We start from the raw sequence: 25024 nt of genomic DNA, 5'->3' as shown, positions 1-25024 counted from the left end.
CATATACAATTTTGAGAAACACAGATGACTTTTAAGTATTATTTACTGCTGGAGTGGGTCTTTGAAGTGTAGGATGAAACATTAATTTATCCTGAGCTGGTTTATAGCAACTAAATACAGTATCAAGCTTTTGAAAATACTTCAATAAAGCAGGCAAACCATAGTTGCAACGATTATTCTGCATTTCTATAACCCATAAATGATGCCTCTGTCTTGTCAAAGATGATATTTCTTAATATCTCCTTTCTTTCTCTTTCTAACCAGGTTTGCATTTTTCCACAATGTGAGAATCCCACGGGAGAGCCTGCTGAATCGGACAGGAGATGTAACTCCTGATGGTCGCTATGTGACACCATTTAAGGTTCATACAGATTATATTTGCCTCATTTTGCACCATAATTTTAAGTATTCTAAGTAGTGTTGTCACCACCAGTTTCAAGCAAGCGACTGTACATCACTTACTGAAAAAAAAGAACAAGCTAAACCTTGATGACCTCAACAACTATAAGCCCATTTCAAAATCACTATTCATTTAAAAGAAATCCTGGAAAAAGTTGTATGCACACCGGTCTCCCAATATTTGAATTCATATAGTATTCTTGATAAATTCCAGTCCAGTTTTAGAATATGCTTTGTTGAAGACATCGAGCTCTCATGCTATCTTAGTTCTTCTTCATCTTAGTGCAGCTTTCGGGTACTGTAGACCACAAACGCCTGGAAGACACTGCTTTTTAGAGCCAATATTAAAATAGTTTATTTTTTACCTGTCAGAGAGAACTTTTTCTGGTTCAAATAGACAACTTAACTTAATAATTTTCTGCTTCCATTTAATGTTGAGTCCTTCAGGGTTCCACTTTAGGTATCCATGCTGTTTGTTCATTTGAAAGAAACAAAACTGAAAGTCTGATTTTGATCTTGGAATTTGAGAATCAAAATTTTTATTGAAAATTAAAAAGAACTGCAGTTATTTCAGTTTGAATTTAAGTTTCATTCATTTCATCTTATGAATGCACCACTCATAACATGCACCACTGACAAAGTTTGGTTATTTAAGCTTTAGCGTCAACACTCGCCAGAAGTACAGTCTGTGTAAGAGTGATAAATGTTGCCAAATGGGTCGGTTTTCTCAGCCAGGCTTCAGAAGTGGACATTTTGTGGACAGTTTGCATCAACAGGACGTCTTCCCGGTCTTTCTACCTGTGTTTAACTGGGGGGCCTCTCAGCGGGCTTTCCTATCTGGATATTTGTATTCTTGTTTATTTGTGAAATGGCTTCAGTTGCAGCCAAAGAACTGTTTCGGTTAAAATACACATCGAGACGAGAACAGTCCAAAGAGCTGGGTGTTCAGCCTCCTGCTCTGCCTACACGGAGGAGGCTCGCCGGCCGTGGCGCCTGCTGCCCGCCTGGTCTACACGAGTCTACCCCGGCGACCGCAGCCTCGTCTCAGCTGGTGGTTTTATCATCTGCCGCTGCCTGTTCTGCGTTTATAAGCATGAAATATAAGGCGTTTTGGGCACAATGAGGAGGTGATTGTTGATTCCACCATTTACGTATGAACAAGTGAAAAAACGCTCAGTTGAGCAGAACTTGTAAGCCACAGTTCAGAACTGGACATTTAAATCTTCCCAGAGCCACCAGTGGATTATGAGGATTTATTTATTTTGTGCTCAGTCAGCACATTTCCATGAAGACAGAAGCAGTTGACACATTTCATTTTACATTTCTTAAGGCAACAGAAATGGGAATACATAAACTAAACCACCTTCCATCCATCGTATGAGGACAGAGGGGTACCTGAAGGTAACCTCATATAAGAACATGCTGCTGACTGCAAAGATCCACGGTGAGCTCTGGATTCTGAGCAGGAAGCTGCAGCATGGCCAGAACTGGGGGCTTACTTCACATGTCACTCCTGCATCATCTGATTATCCGTGTCCATGACAAGGATGCACACTTTAAAAACTATCAAACAGTCTCTGTATCTGTAGAGCTTTGTCAAACTATGAGGTGCCACCTGCCCCTTTCAGTCCTGACCTTTAAAAGCTCGCTTTCCTACCATTCAAAAAAGGATAATGTTAAGGAAAGAATTTGTCTCCGCCGCTGCACTTTGACATCTGTCTACCAACAGAATGCAGAGACGGTTTTTACAACCACAGTGAATTGCAGAATCTGCATTTCTCTGCTGTCAGACAGCCTGCACACACTGCGGGAGCTGCTCCTCTTGAGCTTTTTCAGCCTCCTGATGAAGATCTTTAAACGCTGTGGAAGCTCCTAAACTAAAAGTAAAGCAAACCCCTTCTGCCGCGTTAAACTTTTTATTCATCAATATTATCCGAAGGCAAATAACATCAGTTTGGTACTTGGGCTGCACGGTGGTGTGGGGGTTAGTGCTGTCACCTCGCAGAAAGAAGCTTCCTGGAGTTTGCATGTTCTCCCTGTGTAACCGTGGGTTCTCTCCGGGTACTCCGGCTTCCTTTGCTCCCACCGCCCAAAAACATGCATGTTAGGTTGATTGGTGACTCTAAGTTGACCCTAGGAGTGAGTATGCATGGTTGTGTGTCTGGTTTGTCTGTGTGTGGCCCTGTGATGGACTGGCAGCCTGTCCAGGGTGTACCCCGCCTCTCGCCCAGTGACCGCTGGGATAGGCTCCAAAAAAAATGGATGGATGGAGTGATTGATGTCTACAACACAAGAAACCTGAGATAGTAAAGTACACCTGTTAAAAAAGCCACTGAACAGTGAGAGGAACAGTAACCTTCTGTCTGTCATATCGGCGTCAGTGAAAGAAGACAAAAAAAATCAGGGAAACAAAAAGTTTATAGTTTCAGTAATTCTAATAAATACTAAAAGAATCATGTTAGATACAGGCACTAACCTGAATAAACCGATCTTACAACAAGATCGACAGTTAGGCAGACAAGTTTAGTAGAAGTGCATTTCCATAGTGCAGAATAAACACAAGCAAACAAAACAAAATCCCACTGGGATATCAAACCGTTTCATTGGTGGCATGTTTGTAATTGTACATTTGTTCCTCTATTTGACGGCCATGGTTTGGATGTGGTGCGTATGATAGAGAAAATCTGCTTAGAACTTTATAGTTAACCAGCTCAGTTATTTTCATTGTCTAAGGCCAAAGGTTAGAAGAATTTAGTGAAGCTTGGGAGAAAATTGTCATCCTATTTTTGTTCCATTGACTTTTCCAATAGTGTTTTCTGTCTGTCTTTCTTATGCTTCTCTCCTCAGGATCCCAACAAGCGGTTTGGGGCATCTCTTGGTGCCCTGTCAGGTGGTAGGATATATATCAGCAGGATGGCTCTCATAAACCTTAAACTGGCTATGACTGTGGCCATACGCTTCTCAGCCACCAGGAGACAGTTTGGACCCAAAGACACAGAAGAGATTCCAGTTTTGGAGTACCAGTTACAGGTAGGACTGAAGTCAAAGGATGACGAGATGGACAGGAAGATACAACAGTTCAGAAATAGTATATGGTCTTTAGCTCATACAGTCGTGTAAAAAAAGAAAGAAAGAAAACTATTTCAAACCAAAGGTTTTACTATCAGAACATCATGAAAATGCTTCTGGTCCTTAGCTGAACTTCAACAACTGCACATGACATATAACACTGTGTCATTTATTTGACAAAAAAAAGTACAGAAGCAGTTTGTGAAGAAGTTAGCCCATATGAATTAGAAGGGTAAATACCTCTGTAAAAGCAGAAGTTTTGTGAGTGTTCTGATCTGAAGTGTTGGGGACACCACCAGCTAAAGGCATTCATCTCTGGAGGAAAGTGGGCGTTACTCTGAAAGTCCATGGCTTCCTTTCCAGGTAGCCGCACCCTCTCATCCACTCATGCAAACCCCCTGAGACTGTTTGCCCACTCTCTTTCTGCCAGACCTCTAGGGTCACACAGGTGAGACAAAAAAAGGCCTGCTAACCTCGGCTCAATCTGCATTTGGCCCTGGTCCCTGACCGTCCCTCTCCGTCTCCCCCTTGCGGCACACAAAGCCTGCATGGACCCCTCTCAGCTGACCAAGCCACGGCGACTTTACGGCTTGTTCTGCAGCCACAGGACCTGGGCACCTTGCAGTCATTGAGTCCACCATGAACTCCTCTGGATACCAAAGTGTTCTAGAGTCAGATGTGAGGCCGTCTGTCCGACAGCTAAAGCTGGGCTGAAACTGGCTCATCAACAGGACAAAGATCCCAAACACAGCAGCAGATCTACAGCACAATGTGTGAAGAAGAGAAGAAGCAAGGTGTTGCAATGCTGGAGATTTGGACACAAAAGTGCAGACAGACTACTGGAATAAACGTGAAATTGGAATTATTAATCTCTGGGCAAAAGATGAAGCAGAAGTCAGTGGCCGTGCAGGGGGGGGGGGCAGGTGAGTTCTTCCGTAATGGCGTCGGGACGAGGATTCCAGGCAAACAGGAGCCAGGTGGTCGGGCGAGTCTTCCAGGGAGCTTGTGGGTGTAGACGTGGCAGGGTGTAAGTGGATTATATTTCCGGTAGGAGCAGCTGAAGATGATTGACAGGATTTCTTTGAGAAATTTTAAACACTGGACTTGGAACAAGATAATAAACTCAACCATGAGAGTTGGCCGATGTTTACTACTGAGGGAAACTAAACGACCTCGTGAGGAGTGGAGTTCCAACCAGGGTTGATGAGCAGAGCCATTGATGAGAAGATGACAAACAGTTGGGAGAGCAGAGGAAAATCATGCCCACATCCACATTCACACTGAGAATATGTGACTCGTGACAAATCCAGATGTTGCAATGATCCAGTCTAAGTCCAGATCTCAGCCCGGCTGAAATGCTGTGGTGGACATTTCACAGAGCTGTGTATAAAAGCAAACCTTTCATCATACAGGGATTTGATTTGTCTCGGCTCATGTTGAACAGATACCAGTTGTGGAAATATTAATTTACTCAAATACTCCTATTGATGATCTTATTTCACCAGATTACACATGCACAAATTATTACAACAAATGAACAGACATAGCATGTTTTCTACATTAATGGAATATAATGATTGGCCATGGCCACTGAGCAAGTCAAGCATGGCATTTTTTAGCTGGGCAAGTGCCTAAAAATGCCTAAAGAGATCATTTGGGTTTTTTAAGTGGGGTTGTATGATGTACTAAAGAGCAGCTATCACCTTGCCTGCAGTAGACAGCGGTCAGAGCACTGTCTGTTTGGGGAATCAGGGATATCTTTCTCCGGGGAAGTTCCAAGACTTAGAAGATGCTTTGTGTTTGGGCTTTTCCAGGTTGTTACAATAAAGCGGCATCCTACTCACAGCATAGAGACTGAGTCCAGGGAACTGGTGGACTGCTTTGTGGCATGCCGTGGGAAAATTCCCATCCCCTTGAACATGAACAAGACAAAGGAGATTGTTTCGTGTTTTAGAAGTAGTAGAAATAAGACAAACACTGTTTCCCTACTAGGAGAAGAGGTAGTGGTAGTGGAAAACTACAAGTTCACTTTATTCACCATAGACTAGACAGGAAAGGCAATCCTGAGGCAGAACATGATCATGCAAAGAGGAGCCAAACATAATGAACAACATTGGAAATCTTCTACATGACATAGTGATGAAACAGGTTCGTTTTGTCAGACGTTTCTGTAGATTAATTGCAACGATGAGCAGTATAGGAGCTCATTCCTGCCTACAGCAAAACTCTGAGTGAGGCCTTCTAACTTTTGTTTTGTTTGCTTGATTTTTTTTATACTGCATCGATGTCATTTCCATTTCGGGATTAATACAGGATCACTCAGTTCTTCAGTTCATTTCAAATAGTCCAGTGGCAACATGCGTGCATCTTTACACGCCAACTTTCACCAGTGCATGATTGCTCGAGCAGAAGATGAAGTCCTACATAGCTAGTGTTGACACAAAGCTTCAAAGGAACGCTGGATGATGGACCTCTACTTTTCCACCTTCAAGGAATATCTCTGCTTAGAGAATGAGTTTAGTTTAAAACGGACTATTTCAAGCAAAAAGTTTCTGACCGTCAAAGGACACTCTGTTGCACCTCCACTGACCAAACACACACTTTCTGGGCTTACTCTCCCAGTCAGTACTGAGTTCCTGCCACAGACACCCAGCACTACCTCTGGAACTCTGAAAATAAACGCCTGTAATGGGGCAATAAAGTATGCAAAAGGTGGCCGTAAGCATGTTGTTGGGGGCTCAACTTTTTTCTAGATGCAAATAGGGGGCCTTCATGGAAAAAAAGGTTATGCATGGAATGATAATATATTGTTTGGAATGTGCGCTCTTCCAGCAATGGCGTCTGATCCCATACCTGGCAGCTGCATATGCTCTGGAACACTTCACCAAATCCACCTTCATGAACTTCCTTGAGTTCCAGATCGGACAGATGATGAAGGACAGCAGTGACAGACAAGTAAGTGAACACGACCCGTGTGTATGTTCACAGATGTTATCCTTTACAAACTGTGGTATTATTTTTCTTGTGTCTGTTATAGGCAGAGATGGGCCGGGAGATCCATGCCATTGGCTGTTCAAGCAAACCGCTTGGCTCTTGGACTGCTCAGAGAGGGATCCAGGAGTGCAGGGAGGCATGTGGTGGACATGGATACCTAGCCAGTCAGTCTCAAACATAGATATTCACAGCACACACATGCACATTACTCCCTCAGAGACCAGTTATGTTATAGAAAGATGAAATGTGTTTCAGTGAACCGGCTGGGTGATCTGCGTGATGACAATGACCCAAACTGCACATATGAAGGAGACAACAACGTGCTGCTGCAACAGACCAGCAACTACCTGCTGGGCTGGCTCCACACTAAACTGCATGGTCAGTTCTATGTACACTCAAGTAATTTTGCTTTTTTTTACATGTTAATATTTTTAAATTATGCCTTTACACTGTTTAGAGATTATAGTATTAAGAGAGAGGGGAGGGAGAAGAAATGCAATAAAGATTGGATCTGAACTTTATTGGTTCAAAGTTGGCATGATAACTCCTAAAACCACAGACCCCCATATTAACAGTATGTGCACATTAATTGTACATGCTTACTGGTAAAGTCAGGGCAAACCTTTTTTTGTACTGGCAGTGTAGGAAGGTTCATCATGTTTTTCTTATGGTGGTGATAAATGGGTTCTAGACCATTTATGTCTAGACCACAATATCTACCACCAGAATTTAGTTTAGTTTATGTACCAGGGCCTGATGATTTCAGTCTGGCTGCTTAGGACATAGCTAACTGTTATAAGAGAGCTGTCAATCAAATTGGAGAGCAGCCAGTGTTTGTACTGAGGGACTTGAACAGGTGTGACATCACCACATCTGCCCAGTCTGGAACAATATGTCATGACTCTCATCAGAAAGCAGAACATACTGGACTTGTGCTATGGTGACATTGAAAATGCATATATTTCAAAATCACGCACCCCCCCCCCTCTTGGCTGCTCTAACCTCAATATCATTATCAGACAGTTAAAAGCTGAAAACTGGTGAACTCATTACAAAATCCATCAAAGTCTGGAATACAGAAGCAAGTGAAACACTAAATGGGTCTTTTGAACTGATTGGGATTTGCTTTTTAATGACTCTGGTAGTGATCTTAACATGTTGACAGACATCCATCCATTTTCATTCACTTATCCAAGGTGAGGACCAATAAATTGAAAATCACTAACGACTCACTACCAGGTGCTCCTCTCATCACCCTAGTATTCAAAACATACGTGGTCTGTTGACACAACTACAAAGTCAGGTAGAGCTCCAACACAGAGGTGCTCAGCCAAGGGCTTGTGAGTGTCCCCACACATGCCCAACGCCCATCTCCAGAGTATGAGAGTCCAGCCCCTCTCCAGGAGTTTGGTTCCAGAGCAAATGCTGTGTCTGAGTCCAGCTATATCTAGTTGGTACTGCTCCAGCTCACACACCAGCGCAGGCTCTTTCTCTGTCAGCAAAGTACCATTCCACGTCCCTAGAGCCAGTTTGCAACGCCAGGGATTGGTACGACCAGGCCCCCGCTTTTGTCTGCCGCACAGCTTACACTGCACCCCACCTCAAATTTCTCCCAACAAGTGGTGGGCCCATGAGGAGGTGGCTTCCTGACTCTTCTTCGGGCTGAGCCCAACCGAGCCCCAGGAGCCAAGAGTTTAGAAGAATGGCGAAACTGGCAAAAATTAACTACAGAAACAAGGTGGAGCAGAAAATCTGGAAATGGCAAGAGCAGCATGGCAAGAGCTAAACATCATGATGGATAGAGTTCCTAAACCTGCAATGGTACACTGCCCAGATCCCATTTACTTTGAGGAACAGTACATCAACCAAGTAGACATGCTCAACTCCAGTCTCTCGCAACCAATCCGTCACCATCAATCAACAGCTGGTGACCTCCATCCTGCACCATGTCAACCCACACAAGGCCTCAGGCCCTGATGAGCTCAGAATCAGGGGGCTCAAAGACTGCTCCACCCAGCTAGATGGGTATCCACCAGACTGTTTCAGCACCTTCTGGACTCTCAGTGTGTTCCTAAGCAATGGAAGGAATCCAGCATTATCCAAATTTTTAAATGCTTTTAAATCCACTAAATTGGTTTTAAACATGGGCTTCCCGCAAGATCGTATTTTATCTGCCATTCTTTTCTAAGTTTATACCAACAATATCTCATGTAGTGATGAAGGAATGGGTTTAAGTATGCAGATGACATGGCTCTGGTGGCTAATTTACTGACAATTCCGCTTTGACCAGATAACAGCAGGCAGTCAACAACCTGGTCTAGACATATAGTGAAGACTCACTCAAGCTCAATATACTGAAGCCCAAAGAGTTGCGTGGCGTGGGCAGAGAGACATCTCTAACATATTTGTTTAAACCTCTCAGTATCCAGGTTCAGTGTGTAGGTTGACTCGTTTCGATATCCGGGCAGCCGTGGCTCAGTGATTAGTCAGTCGTCCAATAACCAGAAGGTCAGCAGTTCAATTCCCACTCTCGCCACACAAAAAGATTGGTGAAACTGATAGCTGGAGGGGTATCAGTCCACCTCCTTGTCACAGCTGGGGTGCCCTTGAGCAAGGCATTGAGTGTGTCAACAGGTACCAACCTGGATGGGTTAAAAGCAGAGGACAAATTTCGTGTGAATGCATGTATGCATGACAATAAAGCTGATCTGATCTTAGAGGTAGATACCGGTCTCTCCTTTTCACACCATGCAAATTCTGTTTTTTAGGAAAGCACGCTTTCACCTGCTGAGGGAACTGAAGACTTTTAACTATGTTTTACTGCTCACTCATCAAATCCTTTCTCACTTTCAATATTCTAACCTGGTACAACTCCCTCCCACCTAAACACAAAACAAAGCTTTCCGGTGTAGTTAATCAGGCGAGCAAATTCATCGGCTCACCTCAAACTCCCCTCTCTGAACTTTACAAGCGTTCTGTGATCAGGACCTTCTCACCCACTCCACCACTCCTTCTGGTTACTGCCATCAGCCAGGCGATGTAGAGTCCCATTGGGATCCCAAACAAACTAAGATAGAGACTGTACAGCACCTGTTCTTGCCTGTACTTTATGTGTTAAATGTGCTTTTAATGTATTTTATTGTGAATGGTATTTATTGATGAGTCTCTGTCAAACATGACAATTGACATGGTCAATTGTCATGTTTTGGCCTCTAAATGCAAAACCGTACGTTGCAGTGGAAAACCATATAATATCCATATGTTCCTTGAATGGAGCTGAATCGTATAAGGTAGGCAATGCTCATTTTTGTCTAATTAGATTTTTTTTGCTACACATGCAAAACCATTTTCCATTAACTCCTCCAAGGGGTTTAGCCTTATCGGGTAAAACATTGCACATAAAACTAAGGAAGAAAACAAAAAGTTATGTAAGCGGAATTTTGATATTTGATATTGCTGTATGATGAAGTTATGCATGTTCAAAAATCTAGCTAGCTAGCTTTCGAAATAGAAAATGGAGCATATCTCTAATTTGGTAATATATATCAACATGAAATCTTTTGAAAAACCAAAAACACCATCCTGATTACCCTGGTACCCAATTGGGCAAAATTCAACAACTAGGCATGGCTGTAAAATTTAGATGTTTATATTGTAAAAACAGAACAGATTTGTATAAAATTGGAATACCTTGTTAATACATTGTCATGAGGCTATTCATAAATGTTGGTAATGATTGAACAAAGTGGGCGTGGCTTATAAACAAAAAATCACTTGTTTATTGCTGAAGCCGTCAGAACAGATTCCTTTAATCATGACAAACATTTATTGTCCGCTCCTTAATTCTTCAATTTTGAGTCCTTCATCTTGTTTTTTCCAAATTATACTAATTTGGCAAACGACTATGTCTCCCCATGTGATTATTCAATTCTATGAAAATGTCCGATACGTTCTCTAGCTAGTCCTTGTTAAGTGTTTAAATTTAGCTTCAGATCAGACAATGGGCCCACCCACAGCAGTATTTTATACAGTGCACATTTTAGGCTGAATACTTTTTATTCTATGAAATGGTCACCTGTGGCCCACAACAAAAGATTGACAGCATTCCAGACAATCACTTTCAACTGCAATTTTTTTCCCTATGCAGGAAATGCATTTATCTATTTTAATATAGAGAATTTTATCCTGCATCTTCAACATATATTGTATGCAGGATTCAAGAATCCATCGTCTGGGTTAACAGCTTTATTGATCGGGAATGCAACTGATTCTCTAAAGCTTCAGTGTATGTTCTGTTTCAGATGGAGTCCGGATTGAATCTCCCCTTCACACTGTGGATTTTCTGGATGATTTCAAGAGGATTCTGGAAAGCAGATTTACAGCAACAACATTGGAAGAGTGTATGGACTCAAAAGGTATTAAAGTATTTCAGCTTTAAAAGAAACTAGATTTGATCTATTCTAAATGCTCTTTCCAAACTTTAGAGTTAGCAGAGTTTTTGAACCTGTGCTGACTCTACATCTGCACCTTTAGCCACGTCGTACAACAAGACAAAGAATCTTTTAAAGAGCAGAGCAGTTCAATCGTATGTGTTTTATCTTAAAGGTGCCAGGTTATCAGAGGAGGACGGTTAGTTGCATGCAAGATCCCACATTTTAAGAATAATTCATTTAAACTCGGCAGCAGTAAAACCTGGCGATAAATTCTGATCATCCACCAAACCTCAATAGTAATTTGAATGCGTGTAAAAGTACAGTGTAGCAGTAGACATTGTTTTAATTTATTGGCACAAAAATATGTCCTTGTTCAGCTGCAGCTGCCAGCCTTTGGTCATACACACATACAGAAGGTGGGCGACTCAGTTAACATCAGTCTGTTCTGGCACACAACCGCATCAATGGCGTACGCTGCAATGCAATTCCTTAAACACAGACCGTTTAGCCCCTGTGACTTCCTTTCTTGATGGCTTAGAGGTAACTCAGAAGCAGATCTCCCTCAACCCCATTCCACCTCTGTACTTTCACACGAGGCTGATGCCGTCACACATCAGCCCTGGCTTGGAAGGTTTGTATATGAGGGGCTACTGTTATTCTGCCGAGTTATTTTTTTGCGTTTTTACCATGTTATACTGTACATTTTATTACATATTTTGAATTTGGCCCGAGGGGGATGATCAGAGTATTTCTGTTCTATTCTATTGTCGTAGATAGATAACAAAATAAGATAAAAATCTGCAAACAAACATTAAAACAGGGATAAAATGATTACTAGGACACAGTAAGTTGAAACTTTAAAGCGCTTTTATTCTTGTTAACAAAAAACAAAACTGAGCATACAATTCAACAAAATGATGCTTAGAGGGCAGTCCTCTGAGGCAGCTTTTTATAACACCAACACAAGAGTTGCTTCAGCCGTATTTCACTCAAGCAAGTTGTATCTCAATTTTCATCAAGTGCCACATTCCTTACCTCTGGCTTAAGCACTCATCGGGTAAATAACAACCTTGGTACAGGGTGGGTGTTGTTTTTGTAGCTTGGCAACAACTCAGCTGATGATATCACACACAGGTACTACAGGTGATCTGTCCCAGTAGGCCATGTGGACAGCAAGCCTGCAGAAAGCCTCGAGCAATCTTAGTATTTCTGTATGCAGAGTTGGGCAACTGTTGTCAGGGTCCATGGTGATTAAAGCCTCTCAGCAGGGAGAACACAAGCAGCTTCTGTTTTTCCTCTCAGAGTCCAGTCAAGATAGAGAAGATGAGCACACCGGTCTGCTTGAAAAATAGGGTGAATGGAGTTCCTGAAGCTTATTTGTAGATCTGGGGGTTGAAGCTACCTGTGTAGGAAATATTTGTTAACTTTCAGAATAAAAGCCCAATCGTACCATGCGATAGACCAGGATGTAGATATAAATGAAGCACAAATATGGCTTTTTTACACCAAGCGAGAGCCTAACTTAGAAGTAGAAGTTAGGCTCTGTAGAAGTTCCTGCTTTGACTACCAAAGCGCTGGCTACAGCACCGAAAATACGCAGTGGCAGTGTAAAAACCAGAGCCAGCGAAGTGTTGAGTCTGCCTAAATCAAGAGAGAGAACTAAGAAAAAAGAATGCAATGTGGATGTGATGCTGTAACAGCACTGGAAGAACATAAGCTCTGTGTTCATTTCATTTGATTGCTGTATAATATTTGAAATCGTGTTTGTGAGTGTTGCACAGTGCGCCACACAGAGCGGCATTCACTATCACCAGTATTTCTACTGTTAATAATAATGTTCATAAACAACATTGTCAGGGGTTTTGATAAAAAAAGAAGACATATATTCCTAAACCACCCCTGACTCTGCCTGCTCAGCCTATCAATGGAGACCAGTGATGGTGTTGATCCACCTTTGACACTAAAACTGTATCCAGTTCTTTGATATGTGGACTCATTCAAACTGTGTACCAATTTTCCTTAGAAACAACAGAAACACAGATTCTACTGGCTGTATTTCTTTTCTTTCCGTTAATCAAAATATGCTGAACATGATCCACTCTTGGCTGCTTCTGTGGTCCCTCTCTGCTTGCAGTGCCTCTGGCAGCCTATAGGTGGCTGGTGTGTTTCCTGTTAGAAGAGAGTTACAAAAGGCTGGAACAAGAGAGAGCCTTGGGCAAGAAGGATTTTGAGGCCCGTAACAACAGTCAGGTAAGCAAACCTACACAGCTGTTAAGATATACCTACACATGCCTTTTTATATACACGCTGATATGTTCAAGCTTAAAGGCGGGGTAGGGGATCTTTTTCTGGAACATTTTTTTACATATTGCTTGAAATACTCTTCACACCCTCATTGCAACCAATTAATTAAAAGTTTTGACACAAATATGAAAAGTTTTAGTGGCCTCTAGAACGTACAATCTAGGAAAAACACTATCCAATCATTGTGAACGGACCTTTCACAATGATTGGATCCTGATGCCGTCTATCAAACTGCAATCTGCTCCTCCCCCCCCCTCCTCCCCCCTGTGCGCGTACCCTACCCTCCTCCGTGAACGAATTACACGTCCAGAAGCTTGGCAGGAAGCTAAACTAGAGCCAGCTTGGCTAGCACCTAGCATTATTAAACGTATAGTTAACATAAACTAAATACTAAATACGGCAACGATCGATGCTTGCTGTCAGAACAGCGCTCGTGCACCTTCGTGCTCGTGCGCGTTCATGTACTCTAGAGGCGTGCCTTCGGGGGGAAAGTGAAGAAAAGGGTTGGGACTTTTTACCTGTGTATTTTCAAAACGCAGCTTCGCTGGACTCAAAATCCAGGATCTCCTACCCTACCTTTAAACCAAAACTCTTGCTCATTACTGGCACTCAGGAACTGCCACTTGCTATTGCTCGTACCATAAATAGCCGCTTCCAGAATTTTGATTCTCTGAGTGATTTTTAGGGTAAATAAATGTAAGGACACATTTTCACAAAACATAGGCAGTTTATCTAAAGCAAAGCGATTTAAAAATAATATTTGGATAACTGGAGAAAGTTCAATTTATGCAAATGATCATTTTTGTTCTTTTTTTTTTAAAATGAAAATAGATAACAATAATAATATCTACTGCGAAAGAAGAGTAAGTCATAAATCCAAACTTAGATGGTAGGGATTTTTTATTATTAATGTCAATATTAAGTCAGATGTTTTAGGTAAAAAACCAATGAAAGCTGAGCAGACAGATTGTGGTTCAGTGGTGTCCGTGGAAGGAGATGATAGATCAGCCAGAGAAATGTGCTCTGATAGCAGGTTTTTCCAAATTGATCAATTCACATTGTTCCTTGATTTCCAGCTCATGAAGATGGTTTTCTTGGCGACAGTTAGGGCTGTGAGGAGATGTTTATTCTTACTTGTATCATGACTACATTCTGATGAATCACCCAGCCAGCAGAGTGATGGAGATAATGGGATGAGGCAGCCCGAGAAACCAGATAAAGTTCCGGAGACTTTTTTCCAAAAATCTTAAATGTGTGTGCAGTTCCACATGGTGTGAATGTGTCAGGGGGGTTTGTGAGCAGTATGGGCAAATCTCTGATGAAAAACCCATTTTGGCCATTCTTTGTCCTGTGTAATGAATTCTATGGAGAGTTTTACATTGAATGGTTTGTATGTTCATGAAATAAATATTTTTACAGATTTGAGTCCAAAATTCAGTGTCAGTAGCCATAGAGAGGTCTTTCCCATGTTATAAACGGGAGATAAATTGTTTTGTCAGAGAGGAGTTTTTTGTGGAAGAGATCCGTTGCTTCAGGAGGGAGATGCAGGTTGGACATTCTAATAGAAATGTTAGCTTGTATCGATGATATTAGTTGTGATTATTCTAAGAACTGATTGTTCCTGATGCCGTACTCCAGAGGTCCGTTTCACAAAGCAGGTTTAGTGAAAACTCTGAGTTTATTAACCCTGAAATGAGGGAAACTCTGAGTTTATTAACCCTGAAATGAGGGAAACTCTGAGTTTTTCATTTCACAAAGGGAGTTAAGCTCTCGGTCAGTTACCGTAGTAACAGACTCTCTGAACCTAACCTGGTCGGGACCAGGTTTTACTCAGTGAACCTGGAGTTTCTCTCTGTCTCCGCCCTCTTTCAGCCATTTGATTTCCTCATTCATTCAGTCAGCAGAGCGAGTTCTTCTACTTCTAGAAGTCCATCAGGCACAGCAGGAGGCGACTGTTTCCACCAACATGTCCTTCTGACAACGATCCCGTGGATGAAGGAGCGGCATTACTGCGCAGAGAATGAAATATTCATCAGGAGATGGTTATCATAGATGTTTTAGCATTTCCAGACAATTATCTTTATGAGTGGTACCATCAGAATTTTGTTGGGACAAAAGAAAAAAAAGACATTAGAGACAAATAAATATTTGTATGAATAGGCTTAAAAAAGATATATATAGGCCTATTATATTTTATAAAGGCACTTGTGTGTTGGGGGTGGACTCCCTCCAGGGACTCCCTCAGCCACTGGCCCTCCAATATTCTGCTTAGGGCCAGCTCCTCTGCCTCCGTCAGAGGTGGCGGTGCTGGGCACCACCCGTTTTACGGGCATCTGCCTTCTTTCTGTTGGCTCAGTAGAAGTCTGTGTTAGTGTAAATAAGCTTAATTATTTAACAGAACATGATATAGATGAGAAGACATTTATGTGTGTGAAAACAGCATTATGTTGGGGATAAAATAACTGCACAGTCAAATAGCCACTTAATATTTACCTTACAGTGTAAAACATGATCAGAATGAGGTACCTCCATGCCGAGGTCTCACCCGTTAAAACATTGGGCCTCATGCAAGAACCGTTCGTACGCACAGATTTGTTCTTAAATCGTCCGTACGAGTGATTTAAGAGAATTTGCGCATTCACCAATCTTTTCGTATTTTACGTTTTCTTTCAGGTAGGAACAGAATTTACGAGTGATCCAGACCTGTTGTAGGAGTTTCCTAAAATAGTCCGCTGTTATTCCAATCAAGTTTGCTTGACTAATGGATTGTACATTTAATTACTTTGAAGCAAACATAAATACATATATACCCCATAATGATGCTGACATTATTCTGTTTGACTTAAATTATGCACTAATTGAAGGTTAATTTGACTCTGGATATAACAAGGTCAATGGGAAGCGTAACCAGCGGCTGTCTTGCTACTTTTATATAACTGGTTAAAGGTAGGGTAGGAGATCCTGGATTTTGAGTCCAGCGAAGCTGCATTTTGAAAATACACAGGTAAAAAGTCCCAACCCTTTTCTTCACTTTCCCCCCGAAGGCACGCCTCTAGAGTACATGAACGAGCACGAAGGTGCACGAGCGCTGTTCTGACAGCAAGCATCGATCGTTGCCGTATTTAGTATTTAGTTTATGCTAACTATACGTTTAATAATGCTAGGTGCTAACCAAGCTGGCTCTAGTTTAGCTTCCTGCCAAGCTTCTGGACGCGTAATTCGTTCACGGAGCAGGGTACACGCACAGGGGGAAGGAGGGGGAGGGAGGAGCAGATTGCAGTTTGATAGACGGCATCAGTATCCAATCATTGTGAACGGTCCGTTCACAATGATTGGATAGTGTTTTTCCTAGATTGTACGTTCTAGAGGCCACTAAAACTTTTCATATTAATGTCAAAACTTTTAATTAATTGGTTGCAATGGGGGTGTGAAGAGTATTTCAAGCAATATGTAAAAAAATGTTCCAGGAAAAGATCCCCTACACAACCTTTAAGGATTCAAACATTAATCTCACTGGCTGTTACGGAGACCCACCTGTAGAGGGGGGTAGTGCACTAGTTTTGGTTTCAAGCTCAGTCTTAGGGTGGAGAGGTCACACTGGTCCAGACTTCTGGGGTAAGAGTGGCAGCGCTAACTAAACACACACATTTACTGCTCCTGTAAGGCTTAATAACAGAACAATAAAGGAATAGACGAGAACTCAATTCTTACCTGAGAAAGACTCATGTTCTGTGATAGGAGTGAAGAAAAGAAAGTAAGAAAAGGAGTGCAAACTAGTCCTGTTCCATGTGTGTGCATCCATCCGGTGAAGGCTGCACTTACTGCAGGAACCGCTCTTTTCAGTGGTCGATGTCAGCTCTCCATTACTGCTGCTTAATAATCTGCTGATGGAAGGAACCTTGGGCTTCTTCAGGTGATTCCAAGGAAGAAAAATACCAGGCAGGCGGGATGCATCAGACAAAACTTTTTGTAGCTTTGAGCAAATATCTTTTATTTAATAGTAAAAAGGTTTTACTTTGAATGAAATTTTGGTTTCTGAGATTTGCAAATAATTGTTTTTATTGTTTCATAGAAATGTTCAGTTACTCATTGTATTGATATAATTAGTTTATGTGACACATCGACTGGAGCTTGGGCAGGTGTGTGCGTGCGTGTGATGATTGTGTGAAATGCGTTTGAGTTGGTTTTCTTGTTTTTTCATGTAGGACTTTACAGAATGTTACAGACACTACAGAATCAGGTAGATGTTTGTCTTCAACACCAATAGTCAAATAGTTCACTGATATTGTTCCTTGAAATTCTCTTCAATATTAAAATCCAAGTGTTTAGTAATGTCATTTTATACCATCATACCACTGCATAATGAGAGCATGGATGTCACACCTTTGCTTGGAACGCAAATATGACACCAACTGACCAAGAACAAGTTTATTTAGAACAAGGAAGGTGTGGGAAGGTGGGGCTCTGGTCCAAGGGGGTTATGGGCTGGAAAGGGGGTCCAGGGAGAAATAGCTGCAGGTTGGTTTGAGGAGATGGCTGGGCTGGCAGGTGGGCTGGCAGGTGGGCTGGCAGGTGGGCTGGCAGGTGGGCTGGCAGACGAGCTGGCAGGCTGGCAGGTGGGCTGGTGGGATGACAGGTGGGCTGGCAGGTAGGCTGGCAGGCGGGCTGGCAGGCGGACTGGTGGGATGACAGGCAGGCACACAGGATGATCAGGAAACGTGAGACAGAATGAGGATCCGGCAGCGACTGAAGGCAGGACAGGAACTAAATGCAGACCGGGTGATGAGCTGATGGGAACCAGGGGGCTTGATTCTAGCAGCAGGGCAGATGTGGAGCGGCAGGTAGGCAGATCCAGAGGTGACAGAGTGCGAGGGGGAGGAAAAGGTAACAAACATACAAACAGGAAGAGACAAAGACAAAACAGAAACAAACAGTACAAACAAGCACAAAAACTTTCACAACACTGGCCTCGTGACAATGGATGTCAGGTCAATATTTTTGGCTGAATAAGACGGGAACTTATTCATTTAAATGTTGTATGTGTTTATGTGTTCAGGTTTATTACTGCAGGTCCTTGGCTATCACCTATATTGAACACAACTGCCTCCAGAGATTTCATGATCTGGCCACTGATGAGGACACACCAGCTGATCTTAAAGCAGTCCTAAGGAAACTGTGCGCCCTGTACGGACTGTGGAGCCTCAGCAGCCATATGGCCACCTTGTACCAGGGTATGTTCCTGTACCCTAAACTGTACAAATCCAAAGAACTCTGGATGAGTTGTATTCAGTAACAAAGCATTCTTCCTGTGCAGGTAGTTACTTTAGTGGAAGGAAGCCTGCAGAGTTGGTCCAGATGGCCATCATCACTCTTTGTTCCCAGGTAGGGAAAGATTCTTTCCTCTGTTTGTCTCACTCTTTGTTGGGGTTCTCCCCAAATGATTTCATGTGAAAAGCAAACAAACTACAAGCTGTTGGAAACATGGAATTAAGTGACTGTTCATCTGAAGGTTGTAATAGGAAGCAGGCTCAGCACAGCCAGGCTTCCTTTGTGTTAGTTGGCTTAACAAAAGGAAAAGTCCAGGCGTAGTCAACAGAATTCTTACACTAGTTGGGATCTCTCGTTTTTAAGCTCCCTCTTTCCTCTTCAGACTCTCGGAGAACTAAAATAATTTATTGTTTTTTTAAATACGTCATTCGATGATTCTTCCACACAAAAGACACGGATGGCCCGATACATTATTGATCAAAAATTGTTAGTAGTTCATCTTCATCTGCTGCTTTATGTCTCACACACTGCTCCCGTAAAGCCCTTAAACTTCTAACTTGATACTTAAGAAGTGCATTTAGCTTTGACGTGTGGAAATCACCTTGGCTAAGTCTTTGACCAAATGAAACTCCTTTACATAGGTTATATATTAGACAGATAGATATATTTATATAGATTGAATATGCTCACTTTAGAGAAGAACTATTTTTTGTTAGAATCTGTTAGAGCCAATATCAGAAGTGTAGAACAGACTGGTCAGAAAACTGTGAATAGCCCGAAGAATTAAAATTAAAAATGACTGAATCTGAATTTCTATCGTCTTTATTACTGAGCTGTAGTTCATATTCAGTATTTGCCCTGGATGACGGGTAAAACATACATTTTAAGATGTGATACTGTAGCAGGTAATCATAAAGAATGAAGTATATGAACATCTAACTCATTTCCAGTTAACATGCTTCTTAAAAATGTTTCTTGATATTAATATTTCTGCTGCCGTTCCATTCTTCCTTCCTTTCTTCACCAAAACCTCATCATGAACTGATGGCTCTGGCTGACCCTGCTCCCCGTCTGACCTCTGGCTTTCACCCAGCTGAAGGATGATGCTGTAGCATTGGTGGATGTCTTGGCGCCTACTGATTTTATACTCAACTCACCCATTGGCTGTGCTGATGGACAGGTAAGATACAGAAACTCTGAGAAGCCAATTCTTTTGTGAAAAACATTGTTGTGTGTCATATTTCAAGAGAGATGTAACTATTGTAGCTGAATAAGATCGGCAAGTGTTTCATCCTCTGTCTACAACTCATCTTTTACTTTATTCTATGATGAAGTTATGTTCTAATGATTGGATGAAGTTAGGTTTTTATCTACCAAGTTATATTATACTACATAAAACAATTCAAAATAATTCTGTCAGTCCCAAGTGAAATAAAGACATGTCAGATGTGGCCGTTTTCCTCCAAACAAACTACTAAGAGGATATTTATTTTATTACAACCTTCACTGTCAACATACAAGAACACCTTTTTTCACTTCTAAGGTTTAACGTATCAAGATATCATAAAATCATCTGGTCCTTACCAGGTCTACAATAAAGGTGATATATTATGCCCCTTTCGGAAGATTTGACACAATTTTCTGAGGTCTTATTAAGATATATGAGCCAGGATTTGGTCAAAATGCCTGTAGATCTCTGCACAGTGACACAAGCCTGTTTTTACAGCTGTCTGTTGCTGCTAATCAAATTCACCAAGTTTGAACACCTCTGTAAAAGAAGAAGTTAGGTGATCTGGAGTAGTTAGGTGTGTGTTAACACAATGCCAAAGGTCTCTATGTTAGGTTTCCCTTTCATTTTCTTGGATGTGTTTTTTATTTATTTTATTTTTCCCTTGTCCTGTCCAGCATTATGGCAGCAGAATTGTAATCTGAATACCGTTTTGTGCCAAACACATTTGCTCTGCCAGGGGAAGCTTTCTGAATGTAAAGCTCCCCTTGATGCAAATCAACTGCTTATTTATTTTTGTTATAATAACATGTAATTGTGCCAAACCTGACAGGGAGACAGGGAAAGAGGGAGAGAAAATAAAAAGAAACGGGACAGAAATAGAAAGAAACGATCGGAGAAAACAATGAAAAACCAGACAACCAGCTGCTACACCTGCAGAAAGCAAAGATAAGACATCCCACGGCCTCTGTGGAGAATCCAGACGGAAAACCATCAGGAGCACCTGTGAGCAGAGAAAAAAACCAAACAACACCAAACAAAGCATAAGCAGCAACAACACCAGCAGCAAGCACATACAACACAACCGTGGATACGGATGGCCTGAAACCTCAGGACGACACAGCAGCTGCAGAGCAAGTATGCGACTGGGCGAATAAATGAATGTGTGTGTGTGTCAGCCCACCGCAGAGGAAGCCCCTGGACAGAGCCCCCACGACCATAGGACAGACACCTCCCGGGAATCAGGGGCGATAGCCCACCGTCCCCGCCACCCGGACACGAGTAGAGCACTTGACCCGGGCCCCATGAACCCAAGCGCCACCAAACCCCCCGGCAGAGGCCCCGCCCAATACCCGCGCGGGCCAAGCACCCCAGACAGCCGAACACAGTGGGCCAGCGCACGCCCCAATGCCCCCGGCCAAGTGCCCCGGGAGCCAAGACATGCCCACAGGTGGGTGCAGCTGCAGATAGCAGGGAGAGCGGCACCTGTTGTGGAGAAAAGGAGTCGAATCCACGTCGGTCAGCCTTTCATTGGGGAAGTTTATTTGAACAAGCCGTCACAGCAAATGTGCATACAGAACTGTCCGAAAATCTCCACCGACCTCATTTTGTGACAACCCTTTATACCGCTCCTGGATCAGACCATGCATACGTGGCCAAACCCCAATCTTCCTCAGGTGCCTAGCTTTTGCCATAATCATAAACAAGCTCATTCTAACTATCAACAATATTCATATGAACCGAACAACAAAGCACACGATGTAATTAGGCCATGTCATGACATTTCTCTCCCACACACCCCGGCCACCCCAGACCCCGAATCCTCCTGCCCCCTCCAGCCCCAGGCAACACTCAGGCAACAGGGGTGTAGGCAGACCACCCCCCACATGAGTAACTCTTTATGAGGAAATGCATTTATGATGGTGATGTTCCAGTGCGTTAGTTACCCTGATTTCCTGGCACATCCCTACCTTCATCTCAAAGCCCCCTTCCACTACAGTCAGCTTTCAGCCACCCCGACCAAAAGACTCATCCCCCCACCCACAATCTCCAGCATACAGCCCCCATGCAACATGTCCTTCGCAATGGTTCGGCTGAGAAAGGAGGTCAGTGTCCAAGGTGTAAAAGGCCCAGGATCCAGGTGGCATCAGCTCCGTGCTCCTCCTGTTCTTTGCAGACGAGCTTTGAGGCACAGCGAAGCACATCTTCCAAATGAACCTGAAGCCGGGGGGGTACCACAACTGTATAAAACATCATGCATGGTACAGGTGCCAAAAGTCCACACCCAAAGGACCTCAGCAACTACCGGCCGATAAGGCCGACATCACACATGATGAAGACCCTGGAGGCGCTGGCCTCGCCCACCTTGTTCCCCTGGTGGGCTCATTAATGGACCCACTTCAGTGTGCCCACCAACCTGGCATTTGATTCGATGATGCTGTCATCAAAGTCTCTGTGGGATGAAGAATCATATGTTTGTCTTTGTTTCAGTGCTGTCAACACCAACACTATGGAGCACAAAAGGGTGAACCACCAACTGTCTGTTTGGATTTTTAACTACTTCCTTAACCAGCCACAGTACATGGGGGCAGAGGGGCTGGTCTGACAACCTTACCTGCTGGTACCTACAAATACCTCGGCACCCTTCCCCCAAAAATGACTACACGAGACTGAAGATTGAAAACGATGTCCACCTGGGGAGCAGTATCTGGATTTCTGAGAGGAAGTGACTCGGTAAACACGATCAGGAAGGCGAGCTCTGTCCTGTGATGACTCAGTTCAGTGCTAATGGTGAGAGACAGCAGGATGTTATCCAGGCCAGGATCATTCCTGACCCGCTGAAAAATAAACAACAGGCTTTTGCATCCGTAAATGTCTGAAAGACGGATATTGCCGGTCCTCTCTGGCAGCGGCTATCAGACACTGCACTAATAAAAGGACAGGCCTACACCACATCCAACTCTGTTCTCTGAGATTACGCCAAAGCAAGTGTGTCATTTTCACCCCTCCTGGTTCTGGTTCTGATGGAGGTCTGTTGCTGTTAAAAGGGAGTTTCTTCTTTCCAGTCGCCTCGTGCACGCTCAGGACGCTGGACTGGACAAAAGAGAAGTTTCAGTGCAACCTGTTGGTTTCCTGAGCCGGGGAACTTTTTTTAACGTGTGAATTGGAATCATTTGGAGTTGAATTAACTGGATAAGCAACATAGTTTTATACTTCTCCTTTTTTTAGATGTTATGCCCGTGTATTTCTCATCATGACAAATGATCGCTTATAGTATATGTGGGAGGTGTCATGAAGATTGTTAAATTGTAGCTTTTGCTGATTGTTTCAGTGTGTTTATGCTAGCTGCAAAAAAAGATGCACCAGTATGAGAAATCCAAATCATAACAGAGCCCCTTCTCTCAGTTTGCAAATGGTTTTGTTGTGCTGTGTGGACAGAGTCTCCCAGAGGTATCTTCTCTGATTTCTCTCCTTATTCTCTTCTTCTGCAGCTCAACAAGAACCTGTGGTCAACGGTGATGCAGGGCAGTCAGGTGCTGGAGCGCCCCTCCTGGTGGAAAGAGTTCTGCTGTGACAAACCTGCCGTTGGATCCCTGCGCCCAAAACTCTAGAGGCTAGACAAACATTTCTGCATCCTGGATCCACTTTATGGGTTGTAAGAATAAACGTGATGTAAAAAAACGTTTCTATCACTACATAGCCCTGAGTTTGATGCTGATGCACGAAGCAAGACATTTAACAATGTGGACGGCTAAGTTTTTTCCACACCAAACTGGCGGATTATTAGATAAAGAAAAGGATCATTTCCTTCAGCTCTGATCAGCTTCGATCTTTTGATATGCTAAATTCATATTTGATGTTAATGATTTTGGTGTAAGAAGAAATGATCCACTTAAACCCACTTTTATCTGTTCCAGAACCCTGACACAGATTACTTCCAGGATGAAACTGATAACCTTTTTACTTCTTTTAAAAAATCATGATGATGATTACTATAAGGAGAATATTAACTTGGGACTGTAATTTTGCAGTATTTGCTGCCACTAATGTGTACATGGGTTTGAGTATGGTGTGAGTTATTTCATAGATCACTGAAAAAAATCCATTCACGTCTGTGTGGGTAGAGAAAAGGTTCGTGGTCAAATCTGAGTTGCAATAAATGGGGAAAAAGTCCTGCTTGTACTGTGATTATGTGTGTTCAGTGTTCCAAAGCAGAATCTTAACATGAAATATCACAAACATCTGCTCTCTTTCGAATTATTTTCTGTTTTGTGACACCTTTCCCTGCTTTTTGTTCTTTCTTTCTGTTTTGTATTCAAATCATCCTGGCCTTTGTTGGAGCCTACACAAAATTTCTCTACAGATATGGAGATTGAAATTCTGACTAATTTGAAATGCAATTAATTGTTGACTGGAAGGAATTTATAAATGAAATATCTGGTACATTTTTATCAATCTGAAATGTGTCTGAAACTGTACATAATCCATAACCCATGCAGGAATGTGTTAACACAATTCCACAATATAAAATATATATTTATGAATAGGGGAAATGGAAGACATGGAAAACAAAGAGGTGTGATGTGCACATAGTTTTCCTATATCCTGTGTGTGTGCAGTGGTAGGAAGGCCCCAGCAACATCATTTCTTTTCAAAAAGGATAGTAGGAAAAAAGTTGTGGAATGACTCATGAGGAAAAGATCTGGGATCACCTTCATTTGCATTTCAAAGGCAGAAACCTGCAAAAATTGTTGTCTGCTGTTAAAAGAGAATGCTAAGACCTTACTTTGCTGTTGCACTGACCTTCCAAATGGCCCCAACAAAAAGCATCATAGAAAGCATAAAACTCCCCCCAGAGGGCAGTACGGGACGAGCAAGTCCTGAAAACCTGAAAAGATTCAAACAAAAACTTTAACTGAACAAAAACATCAAACTATTAAATGTGCTTTGCTGAATATCAGATCTCTCCTTTCCAAGTCTCTGTTAGTGAATGAGTTGATGTGTGATCATCATATTGATATATTTAGTCTTACAGAAACCTGGCTGCAGCAGGAGGATCATGTTAGCATCATGTTAGCATCATGTTAGCATTAATGAATTAACTCCCTCTGACTGTTTAAATGTTCACGTTCCTGGAACCACAGGCAGAGGAGGAGGAGTGGCAGCTATCTTCAGATCAGGGTTACTCATCAGTCCCAGACCCAAGATTAGTTTGAGCTCTTTTGAATCTGTGATTCTCAGTTTTTCCCACGCAAAGTGGAAATCCCAGAAACAACCTTTGTTGTTGTGTATCGTCCACCTGGCCCTTATTCTGAGTTTCTGTCTGAAT

General features: G+C 42.5%; 1 protein-coding gene across 1 annotated transcript in view; it reads left to right on the top strand.

Annotated features, from left to right (window-relative positions):
* The window catches only part of acox3 (acyl-CoA oxidase 3, pristanoyl), a 35064-nt gene extending 11197 nt beyond the window's left edge, over nucleotides 1–23867 (top strand). Inside the window, exons 9-19 of the mRNA XM_075451017.1 lie at nucleotides 265–361; nucleotides 3247–3429; nucleotides 6301–6423; nucleotides 6506–6626; nucleotides 6718–6840; nucleotides 10764–10877; nucleotides 13030–13145; nucleotides 18256–18430; nucleotides 18514–18581; nucleotides 19561–19647; nucleotides 23187–23867. Coding sequence (XP_075307132.1) covers nucleotides 265–361; nucleotides 3247–3429; nucleotides 6301–6423; nucleotides 6506–6626; nucleotides 6718–6840; nucleotides 10764–10877; nucleotides 13030–13145; nucleotides 18256–18430; nucleotides 18514–18581; nucleotides 19561–19647; nucleotides 23187–23306 — 1327 coding nt within the window. The 3' untranslated portion in view covers nucleotides 23307–23867. The remainder of the gene's footprint in view (nucleotides 1–264; nucleotides 362–3246; nucleotides 3430–6300; nucleotides 6424–6505; nucleotides 6627–6717; nucleotides 6841–10763; nucleotides 10878–13029; nucleotides 13146–18255; nucleotides 18431–18513; nucleotides 18582–19560; nucleotides 19648–23186) is intronic.
* Nucleotides 23868–25024: the final 1157 nt, after the last annotated feature.

Source organism: Odontesthes bonariensis, chromosome 19, assembly GCF_027942865.1.
Source record: "Odontesthes bonariensis isolate fOdoBon6 chromosome 19, fOdoBon6.hap1, whole genome shotgun sequence".
In the NCBI taxonomy this organism is placed as follows: domain Eukaryota; kingdom Metazoa; phylum Chordata; class Actinopteri; order Atheriniformes; family Atherinopsidae; genus Odontesthes; species Odontesthes bonariensis.
The sequence above is the reverse complement of the archived record's forward strand: the minus strand, read 5'-3'. Positions and strand labels throughout refer to the sequence as shown.